Here is a 15,034-nt window from a genome sequence, read left to right on the forward strand (position 1 = left end):
TTCACAAAATCTCACTTTTTTTAAAACTGAAGTTTTTCATTTTATAAAAAAACATTTAATTAACATTAACATTTTCTATTTTTCATAAAGTCTCTTTATGAAAAAAAGCCCCTTTTCTCTTGTTTCTAAGCTCTGCAGTTTCCATGTAGGAAAAAAATCCAACACACATTTCCATTGGTCTGGCATTACTCTGCTGTATCTATCTAAATCTGACCCCATTCCCATGCACTCCCTCTTACAGACTGTGTTCCTTTGTCTAACTTAGTGGTGGGCTGGTAGCCTGGCACTGAGTTTAAAAAAATGCCAAAGAACAAATAAAAGTGAGGAGAGTCTAATCTCAAGTCCTCTCGAGGACATGGACTCACGCCAGATACATGGCCTCACTAATTTGGCAACATAAACAATGCTGCTTTTAGAATCTCAGCTTAAACCTCAGTATCAGCCCATAATGAGCTCATAACACACGCGGGTTTCGGTTGAAATAAAAAGGTTCATTCAAGAAAAATAGAGCAATTTCAAACATTTCATTTTGAGTTATATTTTTTATTTGAAACTGTTTTGTTGATAAAGGTACATTGCAATAAGAAACAAGAATACCTTAACGTTTTCTTTTTCATGCATGTATGATAGACGTTTTGAAGTACAATACATCGCCATAATACCACATGTAACCTGCAGTAAGTACCATATGTTAGAAACAGTAAGAAGACAATGTAGCAAAAAGCTAAACACGAAGTATCAAAATAGTGTTGTTTTTTTAACTGACAGGGTATCTACAAAGTGTGCCATCTTCTGATGGTGGCTCACCATTACCAGAAACACAACCACACAACATTGTTAGAGACAATTTCCATTTAATTTTTGCTGGTTTTGACTTTATTCTGAAACACTTTCAGATCCCGTCATCACAACATGTTTGACTATTAATCCATCCACATTTAGGGGCAAATAGGGAAGATCTGGTCTTATTGTGTTTTCACTATCTTACTGAAATGTTTTTTGTTGTAAATCGTCTACAAACTCCACTTCACAAACAAATCTGTAAGTGTGAGGCGGACATTATCAACATGTAAAGAAGAAGATGTTACGACAGTAAAAAGTTTTGTTAGAAACAACACACTCTATGAGGTTACATTAGTCAAAATGTAAAAAAAAAAACGTGTGATTGTGTTGATCAAATGGGAGCAGTTAATTCATGGAGAATCGGTCACAGTCCAAGACATTTACATTCATTTTTTTGATAAACAGTAAATTTGATCGTGAAAATAGTGGAAATCTGCAATTACTTACTGCAATATAACATGTTGATACCCACAGCTCAGTAGTGGCAGCCAAGTATTTTCATCAATTTCAGATCTTTCACTGATGTGATGGTTAATAAAATGAAATAACTCATGGTTTGTTCTTAAGACATGTTCATCATCACGTATCTAATCATTCTGTGGAGGACAAACCGAACTTAGGTGATGTTTCAAGACCATTAAGTTCTTGTCTCTGTCACATCAATCGTACATTAACTCTGTTGCTCTCCATCGGAATGTCTGTAAAACTAACGAATCCAGAGTTACAGTAAAAAAAAGAAATTTAAAATATTGGATCAACAGTATTTTTTAGGAATTCAAAAATGTTATCACAGCTTCAGAAAGGTATTGGGTTCATGCTAGTTAAAATCCAAAGCTTATTTGCTTTATTGTTGATTTTAATTGTTGTGGTTGTTGCTGCTCTTTGGTGGTCATGGCTTCCCTACTCCTGTCTACCCTCTCACTGCTCGGCCCTGTAGCAATAGACCCCGTGAGACTTCTGGCTCTTGTCTGGGAACCCAAGGAGCCGCACCGCAGCCTCTTCGGGGCTGCAGTTCTTGCGTGGCCTGGAGATGGGGTAGCGGATGCTTCCGTCGGCCAACCAGCCAGCATCGCAGCGGTCGTAGTTCTCGACCTTCCAGGCGGCGAAGATGTGGCCCACCTTGGCGATCTCTGCGCCGTCATCCACACACGCCTGCACGGCCTCATCGAAGGTCAGCCTGTCGGGCTGCACCAGCCAATAGAAACGCCCTGGTGACAGAGACACAAATCATGAATAATTTGAATATTTTCAATTTTTGTTATATGCATATATTTTGCCAAGTCAATGTGTTTCTTGGTTGAAGCACCGAACCTAAACAAACAAATCCTCACCCTTGAGTGCAGAAGTGTAGCAGAATACGTCGTAATAGTTGACTGTTTTGTTGCGGCGGCCATAGGTTCTAATGCCGGGACCATTGTTGGTGCCACCACAAAGCTCTCTGGGATGGTTGATGGGGTACTGCACTGTGCCATCGCTCAGCCAGCCAGCATTGCACCAGTCCAGACCTCCCTTCCAGGCCTCATGCAGCTGCTCAGGGGTGGCGACCTCGGCATCCTGGTCCAGACAGGCCTGCGTGGCCACGTTGAAGTTCATGTTGTAGCGGCCCAGATTGGGGTGGTACGGGAACACAACACCTTAAGGAGGAGATCACATGAATACGATAAGAATAGGTCATATCTTTCTTAAACATCTTTATATCTGGTGCAAAGTCTCATAAAATGGCAATGTACAACATAGCAGGTTGTCACACAATTGTTAGCATGCGTGTTAGCATTGCCTCAGTGCACTTAAATCTTTGGTTTATCCACTTCAGTATCACTTGAGTGTGTGGTCTCGCAGGCCACTGCAGTTTCTCTAGGGAAGCTGGCTTAGCTCACATGAGATGTGTTTAGTTTTATGCTGGTGATTCAGGGCTTACATGTGTTAGTCGTTCAGGTCCAGCTGCTTAAAAATGAGCCAAGATTTAAAAACGATCATTCTATCAAACCTGTTTAAGTTCCGCTGAATTAAAGATAGAGGCTACTTGTAAAATCATAATTCAAAAGTGAATCTTTGCAACAGTAAAACCTGATTCTAGTGAAAGATGATGCTGCAGCTGTCAGCTTGTTTGTAACCGAACATTTCTTTTATCGGAGAAGCAGAAGTTTTTGATCGATTTCTTTTTATCTCCATGCCTCCACCCACAATGATCCCTCACACATGTGTAACACTATCAACAGTATGTGGGTGGGAGCTGCCTCTTGGGTCTGAGGAGCTATGACATACTGTAAATATTTAATCTGTCACCATGCAAGATTCTTCTTTTGTTGAAATATACTTTGAAGGAAAGGAAACGACATTAATCGGATGCACGAGGATATGAACCAGAAGATGCTTTATGTGTTTGTTGAACAGTATTCAAATATAATCATGACTTAATTATTAAACAGGTTTTATATAAATCAGCACAAGCTGTCTTGACTTTTTTCATTTTCCTCAAGAAGCGATCTGGATGTTTTCAAAGCTAGAAATAAAAACATTGAATCATGCATTTTTAACAGAAAGGACACATTTAAAAGTGAGTGAACATCACTGTCTCCCCAATTGGAATTAAAACCTACACCGATTATATGAGAGGAGATGAGGCCTGTGCCTGAGCTAGATGTCAAGCTAGACATAGAAAAACTGGATTTACCTTCAGTGAAACCGATTAGCACCTCCAAGCTGACCTCCTGCATGGTGTCTACCATCCCGTTGATGATCTCACAGCGGTACTTTCCTGTGTCTTCCATGGACATATCGGTTAGAGTTAGGGAGGCATCATTGTTTTCGATCTCCTCCAAGAAGACGCGGCCCTCAAAGCTCCCGTAGGACTTCTTGTGGAATCCCATGGAGAGCAGCACGTCCTCATTCAGTGACTCGTCCTCTGCCACTTTCGTCCATTTGACTCGCATGCCGACATTACCGAAGGAAGGGCCGTTACTGGACAAGGACCCGCAGGGAAGGGTGACGTTGGCTCCCAGCTCAGCGTACACCTTGACTGGAAAGAGGAAGACATAACATAACTTCACCTGCAGTTTGGTCTTGATTGCACCTTCATGACTCTTGAACTTGAACTGCAAATGATTACATAATTATCTCTGACGATTGGATCCAGATTTTTTTTTGCTTTGATTTTTGAGCTTGGCATGACACAGATGTGAGCTCTTGTTGGTCTTTCTTTTTCTTCATAATTGTTCACAGCATGATTTAGCATGTGTATACTGTATTTATTATCCGAAAGTACACATGCACACACATGTGCTTACGGTCAAAGTGTTCTCTAACACTCAAGTATCAAAGCGTCTGGGGGGATCCTGTTTGGTTTATTAGATACAGTGTTGGAGACAAGCCAACCTTCTGCCCCTGGAGCCAGTTATCCTCTTCAGTCTCCTTCCTGCCTTTGACAGCACTGGCACTTAGAAAGATTTGGTTCCCATGAATTAACCGCAAAGGTGCGTATCATTCATTTGTAAACTATATCACCAGTAAACCAAACTGGCTTTAGTTTAGTGGCTGATTAGCGTTATTGATACACAGAATCCTCATTTAATTTTCATTTAGCTTGTTTCCTCTGTATCCTCCATTTCTTCCCTCCCCGTACAAACTAGGCCAACCTTTATCTGAAAATGGAAGGCCATCTGTGTCTCACCGCGGGTTCGCACGTCCACGTTTAGACCTCCCAGGGCTTGCTTAGTTAAGAAGACCCCTACCAGCTAGGGGGTGGCCTGTGCCAGGCAATAACAAGCACCAGATGGAGGAATATACAGGACCCCTGACCCCACCACCACAGAGCCATCCTTGAACAATCAACCTTTTCAAGGGGAGTGAAGCTCTGCACCTAATATTGTGTATGACATAAAACAGTGATTACATTTGGTTTTCCATAGCTGCAAATGGTCTGCAGCCATAACATATCCATCTTATGCAACTGAGTGGTTTTTGGCTGGATCCATGTCCAATGCTTAAACACGGTCCATTACATATCTGTTGCTATGTCTACTAATCGCAAAAAAAATAAAAAAAGAGAATCCTGAGCGGCTCAGTTTCTGATTTATTTTTCTCCCAGCGACTCAGTATGTATGATCTGTGTCTAGATCTATCTGTCTCCGCTCTCTGACTGAGGAGTTTGTGTTGAGGCGCCTCACTTAAAGCAGAGCCAAGACTGGAATACTGCGCTACTGGCTCCTCGCAGGGAAATGTTTCCCACATGGGCGATGTGGGAAATAATAGGAGCCACTGGCTTGGCGCCCTTTGTTCTGATCAACCCATAGGCTGCACACCCACCCCCACACACACACACACACAGGCTGCATATGCCAGAGACTACTTCTGTTACACAGTGGCCACACCCGGTAGCCTCACTGGCCTCTCGACTGGTCAGCTATATTTCGTCTTGCCGCTGTTATTCACTAATGTCATTGAAAGCAGCGCAGGTTTTAAAAGATGTCTGGGCAAGATTCCTCTCTGACCGCTCTGTCAGTGAGCAATGACTCACTGCTGGGCTGTGCCTCGTAAATTCTCTCAACGGGTAGCAGTTTGCATTAAGTGTGATTAAAACCAGAATGACTAAACTGCTACTAATCAAAAGCTCTGGCAAAGGTGAAGGCGACGTCAGCCCCAGACACATCACATGTGACGCCAACCGACGTCTATTTTCCACATCTCTAACCTTGCATAGGAGAATATAGTCGATTCAATAAAAGGGTTCATTGTACTGCTTTATGGAAACATTGTTCTGTCAAGAAACAAATACAGATGTGGTTTAAAACCCTGAAATGTAAGACAGTAGGAGGGGTGTGCCGAACTAATGCTGAGAAAGGCGCTCGGAATTAATTAGGGTGGTCTAGCCAGCCTCATTACTAATAGATCACTAAATGAAAGCTTAATAAAGAACTCATATATTCTGAAGCAACCTTTAGGATAATGATGCCTGAGAGACAATAGCAGACAGAGAGACGGTGGTGGGGAAATAATTACATGCTCTTTCCAGCTCCTGCAGTTTCCAGCAGATACACGTCCCACAGGAGGATGTAGCCCCAACCATTTTAGGGCACACTACTCCCACAAAGCAACAGCCTGGTGTGTGTACTTAGCCTTTCAGGAAGAGAGAGAAAGCCCTTCCATTCTCTGTCGCACCTCAAACAGTATCCTATTTATTCAAAACTCCCTGAGGTCAGAGGTTGGGCCAATTGTCACGTTTAACATTAAAATGGGCTGTGAATGGGTTCTATCTGAGATTTGGGCAAGGAGTGCAGCTGGGAATGACAACACAGTATTAGATGAATGAACACATGTGCATGACAATAAAAACGCTCCACAGCTGCAGCCAAGACCTACTGCCAGTTTATGACACAGCACAATTCTCTCTCACTCTATAAAAGGTTGCATTAGCATGTGATCGGAAACATCTGCTTCGCTGTGACATGCAGGAAACTGAAAATTACATATCAGTGACCTATATATTTAATTCCCTAACATAATTTGTGCTTCAGTTAATTAAAAAAAGCTTTATTTGCTCATATGTCTCATCCATCGCTGTAAAAAAAATAAAATGGAAATTGCTTGGCATGAGTTTTAACTAAAAAGTATTATCTCATACTAACTTAATTAAGTTTAATTCTATAATCCTTAGTATTTATAATTAAAAAAATATTTTCATAATTATGAAAAGTAAATGATCACAATAAAAGATGATCATTTGGCAAAAAAGTTTTGAATTTCCCTCAAAACCTTGGATATTGTGTTAAAAATTCATTAAAATTTTTAAAATGTATGCAGGAAGTTCCCTTCTAAGTTGAGGTTTTCTGAACTAATTAATGTTTGCCTTGCATGAGAGGCTGTAGAGTAATTAAATGCGGAGCTTCGTCCCTGCACGTGTATTTTAGTGCATGCACAAGGTGCCACACCTTCTGACAGAGCTGCCAGACATGTGTTGCTTTACATCCTGCAGCTCCGTCGATCTGCTGCTGGCCAGCCGGTCTCAATGTGGAGAAGGTATTAACAAGCGCAGCTGGGACAAGCGCAGCCGGCCAACTCCTGCTCACTAATTCCAATAAACTTTTCCTCTCCTGCAGAACAAACACAAAGAGTGGGTGTGTGCTGCTCTCATGATCACACATCTGCAGCACACGTGTACAGCAGAGTCATTTTATTTCCCTCATTTTACATAACACACATGCACTGGGACTCAATGGCTCTGTCAATGTCTCGGGCCTGAACCTGATCACTTTTTCTACTCGGCACCCAGCCTCAGGCCCCTTTTTCCACCCAGCCCCTAGCAACAGGGCCAAGGCCTCAGTAACTAACAACCACCGTGAGCATTAGACTTAACAGGCTATTACCTCCCGGGGGAAGACCGAGTCATTTGGATGTTGTTCAGCATGGGGCTCTATACGTTTGGCCATGGGTCGTTAATCGTAACTTTCGCGCCTGTCGCTCTGCCCACTACTGTGGCCAGTTTCCAAAAAGCTCCCAGTGGCAGAGTGAGTCAGGACGTATAGGGAGCGGCAACAGCCAGCCAGCAGAGGGGCAATCCGCCGCTCACAGAGCCAATATAAGCTTCACTCAATGCAACAGGGACAGACTTGTGTTTAGCTGAGCCAACGCTTTCACATGATGCAGACGGTGAGGTCATGCACAGTATAAACATACGTGCACTTTACATACACACCGGTGACATCACTGGCAAATGGGAGTAATTTCATTGTTTGTTCAAGCATCATCTCGTCCCCCAGAGAAACGGTTCTCCCCAAGGATGAGCCATTTCCTCTCGTCTTGGAGGACAGGAATCTGAGGCCTCCCTAATTTGACATCTACTGAGTCAACTGCTGCGAACACATTAAATATCACTCAGCAGATGCAACATGAAGGCTTCCAGCTACCTCTCTTTTACCTCTCGCACAGCGGTGGATCCATTCTAGTATTTCATAACTCGCAGCTGCAGCAACCGGCTCAGTGTCTCATCCTGTATGGCCTACATGCATTTGAATTATGACGGCCCCATGATGGAGTGCAGGTGCTCTGTGATAAGCCTTAAATCAAAGGTTTCATGTTCTGTTTGCAAGAGGAACAAAAACATGACAGAAAATGGATAAAATGACACAAAATGTATTGACACTGAGAAATTCCTGACAATTTTTTAAGGATTTACATCTGAAAAGGAACAAGCACTACTGGCCTAGTTTCAGCCACTGAGGCACCTGTGACCCGTGTTAGGAGTCGAACCAGCAGCAGGAGTGGTGTGGTCCAGGGAGCCTCAGTGAATGACAGTGTGATTTATTCAGCAGCCGGGCCGTGCTGTGGTGATCTGCATGCAGCAAGTCAATGAGCTAACGGTGGGTCACACTGTGCCTGTGTGTGTTGCCCCAGAGACGACTCTGCTACCTACTGCAACAATGAGCCTGCTGTTACACAACCCTGTGCACTTTAGCACTTTTATCAGAAGCCCTAACACAGATCATCCTCTTTATTTTCCCATGCACAAACGCACTTATTCACACAAAGATAAATACACACAGCTGCATTTTACAAAATATACAACAGTGCACTTTGAAATATACTTTTGCAAGTGATACACATAGTATTTATTTATACAGAAATTGAAACTTACCTGTTAGTTGGAAGGGGGGGATGGTCACCTGACCGAACGCACTGCCAGCCAGGGTCAAGGCGATTACTGTGATGCAAAGCAGACTCATCATTTTCTCTTTTTTCCCTCTTCACTAAAATATAAATATAAAACTTACAAAGTAAAAAACTGTGCTAAGTTATCTAAAATGTCAAATTTGATTTAAAAAAAAGAACCCAAATGATATTTCTTGTCTTTTAATTATTTGTCATCTAGCTGTCCGTCCTTCTGTCTGTCTTTGTGCAGCAGCCGCCTGTGGTGCTACTGGAAAATTTGGGTTCCTCAGAAGTCCAGACAAGTGCCTTTTATTGAAGCCCTGCATGGCTGAGACCACTCCCCCTCCTCTCAGCCCATCACCATGCTCCCATCTCTATACTGGGCTCCCGTTTGCCACATTATTGGGGAAAGACGCCCTCCTCTCCTTTAGGGCAGAACGAAGGATATGAGCAGAGACAAAGCCCCAGACAGTTAACATTCAGATACTTATCCTGAGTTAATGGTTCCAGTGAGAAATGCTATACAGAGAATAATAATAAAGTTTAGGTCACATCACTGAAATTAATCAGCTATACATTTATTCTCAGTAGAGTTGAGTGAGTGCATCACATCCAGTGTTTTATCACCTGTTTCCACTCTATTAACATGAACTCATTCTGGTTTTATGATCCACTTAATTTTGTTTGTTTTGAAAATATCTTTATTATTCTTCAAATAAACAAATCAGTTTTAATGCTTGTAAGTTAAATGTTGTAATTGTGGTTAACTCTGAACTCTGTAGTGGGCCTGAACTCCCCCCCCCCCCCCCCCCCCCCCAGACACACACACACACACACACACACACACACACACAGACACAAGTTATAGAAGTGACATGTACTTGCTTGGCTTACATGTACATTTGATGCAAGAGCATTAAATGTACATGTCTCATAAAAAGGATGTATGATGACGCTCTGCTTGCAAATCATGCTTTGACTCATTTTCCTTCACTTTCTTTATTGTCCCCCCCCCCCCCCCCCCCACACACACATTCTCCTACTCCCTCTCTTTATTTCCCTCCCCATGTTATATATTCTATACATGCATTCAAAGCTACAGTTCCTATTTATCTCTTCCTGTTTGGAAGTGTTTAAATTTGTGTTATAAACACCTTTAACTAAGTGGGTAAGGGATCAAGTCGGCTAAAACCGGGCCTCAGCACAGTTAAACAATTACAACACTTACGGTAAAGTGTGTGAGTGTGTTTCTCTCAGTGTCCTCTGATGCTAAAGCAGAGCTGAGACAGCAGAGTATAACTCTTCAGAGGAAAGACCAGCCTTGAGCAGAGGGGCCGTGTGTGGTCTCCCCTAAACGTTTTCTCAGCCGTCTGGAGTGTCTTTGAGAAACGGCGAGGCTGGGAGTGGAGCAGCAGGCTGCAGATGCTGCTCTGGACCACTCCGTCACTGGAGTTGTTACAGCTGGGACAGCCAAAACGCTCCTCTTCCTCTCCGCCTCTCTCTCTCCCTCTCCTCGGCCCCGTCTGTCAATCGTTCAAACCCCACAGAGACAACAACAGAGAACATGGTGGGCCTCAGTTGTATACTCTAAAGTCTCAGCTTGCCCCGGGCACATCCTCTCTGCCTCTGCCATGGACCCTCCAATCCTCTGAAGTTCTGAGGGACTGTTACATAAGATGGGGAAAAAAAGGCCCCGGGAACAGGGTGAAATTATAAACATACACAGGCCCAGTGTGAGGGCACAGATATTACCGACACACTAGGTGAGTTTAAACCACGAGCTGCAATCACCTACGGCACCATGACATTGTCTGTGAGATACTCTGTGGACATCATGGTTTGCTCCTGAACTGTAGCTGTTTGCTGCATCAAAAGCAAACAGGACCTGACCTCAGACCTGTGAGCCAAATGTGTTGGACTTTGGTTTTAGATGGGCTGCAGGTGCATCAGCAGATATCTGAGCCACATTATACAAATGTGAAAATGTGCATATAATCTTCATGACCGTATAAGAAGAAAGGGAGAGCTACAGTGCAGCTCTCTGCTCTACGGCCTCATGAGCATAATATGGGATTTCGGCTTAACATAAAATCTGATAGGATATATATATATCTATATATATATAGATATATCTATATATAAATATATAGATATATATATATAGATAGATAGATAGAAATATAGAAAGATAGATAGATGGATAAATTAAAAAAATATGTTTGGCTGCGACATTTTCCTCCTTGAATTGTTAAATGAAAGTAAATGTGAAGTCTGGAGAGCTTCAGCTCTGATACAAACACTGATGTTGAATGGATGGATGGATAGATAGATAGATAGATAGATAGATAGATAGATAGATAGATAGATAGATAGATAGATAGATAGATAAAAAAAATATTTTTGCCTGCGACATTTTCCTCCTTGAATCATTAAATGAAAGTAAATGTGAAGTCTGGAGAGCTGAAGCTCTGAGACAAACTTTTTTAGTAAACATCTGTGTGTCCATTATTGCAGAATTCTTAATACAGTACAAGCTTATGCATCTGTATCATGCGCAAATTTGTAGAGTACAGAATGTACTGGTCTTTTTAGATGTGGTGTATATTTAATGTCTTGAGCCTGAGCAGATTTGGAGACCCACCCAAAGAATCCCTCACAGTTCTGCTGTGTCAGAGCCAAGTCTCAGGGCTGTGAGCGAAGCCACAGCTGGCTCTCTGTAGGTTGCGCTCCCAGCTCATTGTCGGAGTGGTACAAATCTTTTAACATATAGCAGCTCACAGGGTCGGAAGCATGAGGGCAGGCAGGATAGTGAGCAACATCCAAGAAGTGACTTTCTGGACTCTTGGGAGTCTCTTATATAAAGACCTCATTAGGCTAGACAGGAAGAGGTCAAAGCTGGACAAGCACCAGCTATCCCATGTTAGCCTCATACACATTAGGCACCGCCAAACATGTGTTCCTCGTTATCTGCACCAGGACATCATGTGATTAGAATTGGAAACTTTTCTGAAAATGACGTGGGGATAATTCAGCGTTTGCTCCTGTTAATAAGGCAGTGATGACACAATGAGGCGAGAGACTGGGGCTTGAAAGTGTCTGGGAGGGATGAGAAAGCGAATGTGCTGAGTGGGTACGTACGTGAGCAGAGCAGCTGTGACGCCACTGAGCGGGTGTGTCACAGTCTCATTAACTCCACATCAGTCCAGGGGAAACAAAAAAAATAACCTATATCTGGTTTTGTAATGTATATTCTCTGTTATCAGACCCTGATTAGACAATGTGGCCACACATTGGGCTTTGTTGGGTTTCTCTGGCCGCTGTGTGTGCGATGACAGAATGGTGGCCGGGGCCACTGTGCTCGGGTGTTGGGATGTTTCATCCATCTGCTGGATATGACACGGAAACACACAAACCACAACAGAGCAGTTACAAAACCCAGGAGGTTGAAATGATTCTTCACAGCCAAGTGGCTCAAAAGATGGAAAAAAAACAACAGAAAAGGTTACATGAAATGTATTTTATCGAACTTATGATTGATGTCTGATAGGGCTGCCTGGCCAGACACCTTCATAACGTTTTGCAGTTCCATTTCTGATGTGATGAGAATCTATATTTACAATGTTTTTGGACCTGTTCCCTGGGATGTTCTTTGTGTATTTTCTGTCTCTTTTTGTCTTTGGTGCTACACAGATGGTGTCCGCCATTTACCATACTGGAATGTGATTAAATACATTACAATACTTGAACTTAACCTGAGTGCTTCGGCTACCTCCACTTCTATTACATTTGAAAAGTGATACATTTTTACAGTACTATATTTGTGGACGACCACAAATTCTAAAGAAACTATTATTTGTTGTATTAAATTGTTTTCCTCTGTCTCAGCTTTCGAGAATCGTATAATAATCTAATAATCTCACCAAATCAGAATTCTTTCCCTTTAAAAAGCGAACTCAACATATCAGTATCAGACAACCAAGACAATTCAGTATTCTTTGACATGTTCTTGTCAAGCAAGTGATTCCTTGTGAGGCATGGAGGAGCAGCGGTTAGCACACAGTAGCTAGTCACCTCACAGCAAGACGTTTCCTGGTTCGAACCTCACTTTTGGCTGCCGTGACCTTCGTGTTTTCATGTTTTGAGGGGCATTCTGCGGGTTCTTGGCCCCCCAGAGTCCAAAGTCATCTGAGGTTAGGGTAAGTGGAGACTCTAAATTGATAATAGGCGTGCATGTGAGAGTCAATGGTTGTTTGTCTTTATATGTTGGCCCTGCTATACATTGGCGATCTGCCCCTCGCTGATCATCTTAATGTGTTATATTTTCTTTCCATGGTTGGGGAAGTATTCCATTCTTTATAGACCTCTTACGGTTTTTGTTTGATTGTATTTATTTGACACCACATGCTATTGCTATTAATAAAATTCAGATCAGCAGTGTAAAATACTGTGGTGACCTTGTATGACCAAGCATAAGCATTTGCGTTATCCAAGTTAAAGATGTTTTTCAGACTTTCCTCTGGCAGCTGAACACATCCACTTCAGTGCTTTAAATGACATGGCTCCAATCCCATATCTCTTTCAGTAGCCCACTTAGCAGTAAATTTATACACCATGAGAGAGCATCTCGGGGCCCAGGTCTGGATAGCGTCCTTGTCGGGGGAATCCTCGGGAAACCTCCACATTTCTGCAGAAAACGATGATGACTGAGCCAATCATTAAATTCTGAGGTTTTGTCAAGATTAAAAAACCAAGGTGATTTACACTTAAAAACTCAAATGTTCATTGAAGGTGAAGCAATGATATTCCGAAGGGACCAAACTTAAAAATATACTTGTTCTGCATTGATTTCTATAGTCCGTAATCCGTGTTTAATAAATATCAAATAAATCTCAAATCAAACTCTGTCAGCATTCAACCCAATGTCATCTGACTCAAAATAGAGTAAAATTGTTAAATTCACATCATCAATGAATATACCGAGTTGGGCCTCTTCCGTTCTTGAGCAAAACCATAAACGATGAATAATGCAGGAGAAAATATTCAGTCTCTTGCTTGAGGAGTAGGAAAACAGTCAGTCCCCCCCCCCCACACACACACACTTTCATTTACCTGCAAACATGAAACTGCAGCTTACTTGACCATCACCACCAAATCCTATTCCTTCATTGACTTAAGGATCTCCGTGACGAAGAAACTGTTTATTTATATACAGCTGTTCCATTTGTTTGTGCTGCTCGCTCTGTTTCTTTTTTCTCCTGTCTCTCACCAGGTGGCATGTGGGTGTATGGCTCCATGTTCCTAACAGCTGCAGAGGAGTGTGGGAGAGTCGCTGCAGCAACACAACCTAAACAATCACACCCCGTTACGTCAGCTCACAGTGTAACTCATGGAATGAAGGGCGGTTGTTGACCAGTGAGTGTCTGGATATTGGCCGGGGGATTTTTTACCATCGGCAAACTTAATTAACTGTAACTTTTCTGACAGAAATCGTTTATACAAATTCCTATGGAGGAATGAAACCCATCAATGAAATCGGTGGTGTTATTAAATCCCAGCCATAGATCTGATGAAGTCTGGTAAAGATGCTTGTACTGGAAGAAATGAGTCTTGAACTTTTCTGCACGTGTCATCTGTTGTAAAAACTTGGACGTATGGAGCCGAGCTCATGACTCAGAGCAGCGTACGTACTGTATATCTGAGTCATACCTCACAGAACAGATGTCCCATAGTCTGAAAACTGGAAGTGTAATCAATTTCATTTCACTTGTGTTTTACATCAACTAATGCAGTTGCAAACACAACATGACTCACACGTGGAGATTACCATGTTTAGTCATATAGAGCAAGACTCAAATATAGATCTACATCATTTCCAGGAACAGGGAAAAGGGAAAGAGGAAAAAGCCGCTTTCAAAGCCGTGCACGTAAGTGTGAGGTGGGGGTGGGGGGGGGGGGGGGGTCCAACACACCGCTCTCCAAACGCCTTACAAGGAGGGCATCACCTGGACGATGCTGCTAACCACACCTCCCGTTGCCTGGCTGCAAGGTTTGGCATGGCGGCCACTTGGGAACTGATGAAAAGAGGTGTTTCCTCGCCAGACAAGACCTGTATGAAAGAGTATTGCAGTTTTTATGCCAAAAAGAAAGAAAGAAATACACGAGCCAGCTGAGACCATGTACCTGTCTTTTCTCTTCTTTTTTCCCAGAGCTTCAGCCCCTCTTCACTTCATGCTGGATGGTAAGTTAGAATCAGTACTGCAGTTTCACAGTCTGCATTGGAGCCTGTAGTGGAAAATGTTTATTTCATGGTCACATGAAGGTTGCTCAATTGTGTCTCTGTTAAGTTTTGCTCAAAACTCCATTCAATATAGGAAAATCCAAGTATCCTTTCCAATTGCAGACAAAAGCAGGATGTTAGGCTTTCTGAGCAGTGGAGAATTTAACATAATTTGAATTAGTATTTGCATTCTTTTATTAATTAATTAATTCAGCTTTTATAGGTATCCTCTTTTGCTCTGAGGTTTTAAATGTTTTTTTTTCCAATTTG

General features: G+C 42.4%; 1 protein-coding gene across 1 annotated transcript; it reads right to left on the reverse strand.

Moving 5' to 3' along the window:
- Positions 1 to 522: 522 nt before the first annotated feature.
- Positions 523 to 8,787, reverse strand: LOC128438290 (hyaluronan and proteoglycan link protein 1). Its single transcript, XM_053420794.1, has 4 exons — positions 8,474 to 8,787; positions 3,518 to 3,862; positions 2,175 to 2,477; positions 523 to 2,051 (listed from the first exon to the last, which is right to left on the reverse strand). The coding sequence occupies exons 1-4, from the start codon at positions 8,562 to 8,564 to the stop codon at positions 1,762 to 1,764; spliced, it is 1,029 nt and encodes a 342-aa protein (XP_053276769.1). The 5' UTR covers positions 8,565 to 8,787; the 3' UTR covers positions 523 to 1,761.
- Positions 8,788 to 15,034: the final 6,247 nt, after the last annotated feature.

This window comes from Pleuronectes platessa, chromosome 4, assembly GCF_947347685.1.
Source record: "Pleuronectes platessa chromosome 4, fPlePla1.1, whole genome shotgun sequence".
Classification (NCBI taxonomy): domain Eukaryota; kingdom Metazoa; phylum Chordata; class Actinopteri; order Pleuronectiformes; family Pleuronectidae; genus Pleuronectes; species Pleuronectes platessa.

Bases quoted from the DNA above. Each gene is read 5' to 3' on its own strand.
- LOC128438290 (XM_053420794.1), bottom strand. From the start codon at position 8,564: ATGATGAGTCTGCTTTGCATCACAGTAATCGCCTTGACCCTGGCTGGC. The intron at 2,478-3,517 runs GTAAATCCAGTT...CTCCTCCTTAAG, and splicing joins GCTAATCGGTTTCACTGAAG to GTGTTGTGTTCCCGTACCAC. The intron at 2,052-2,174 runs GTGAGGATTTGT...CTCTGTCACCAG, and splicing joins CTACACTTCTGCACTCAAGG to GGCGTTTCTATTGGCTGGTG.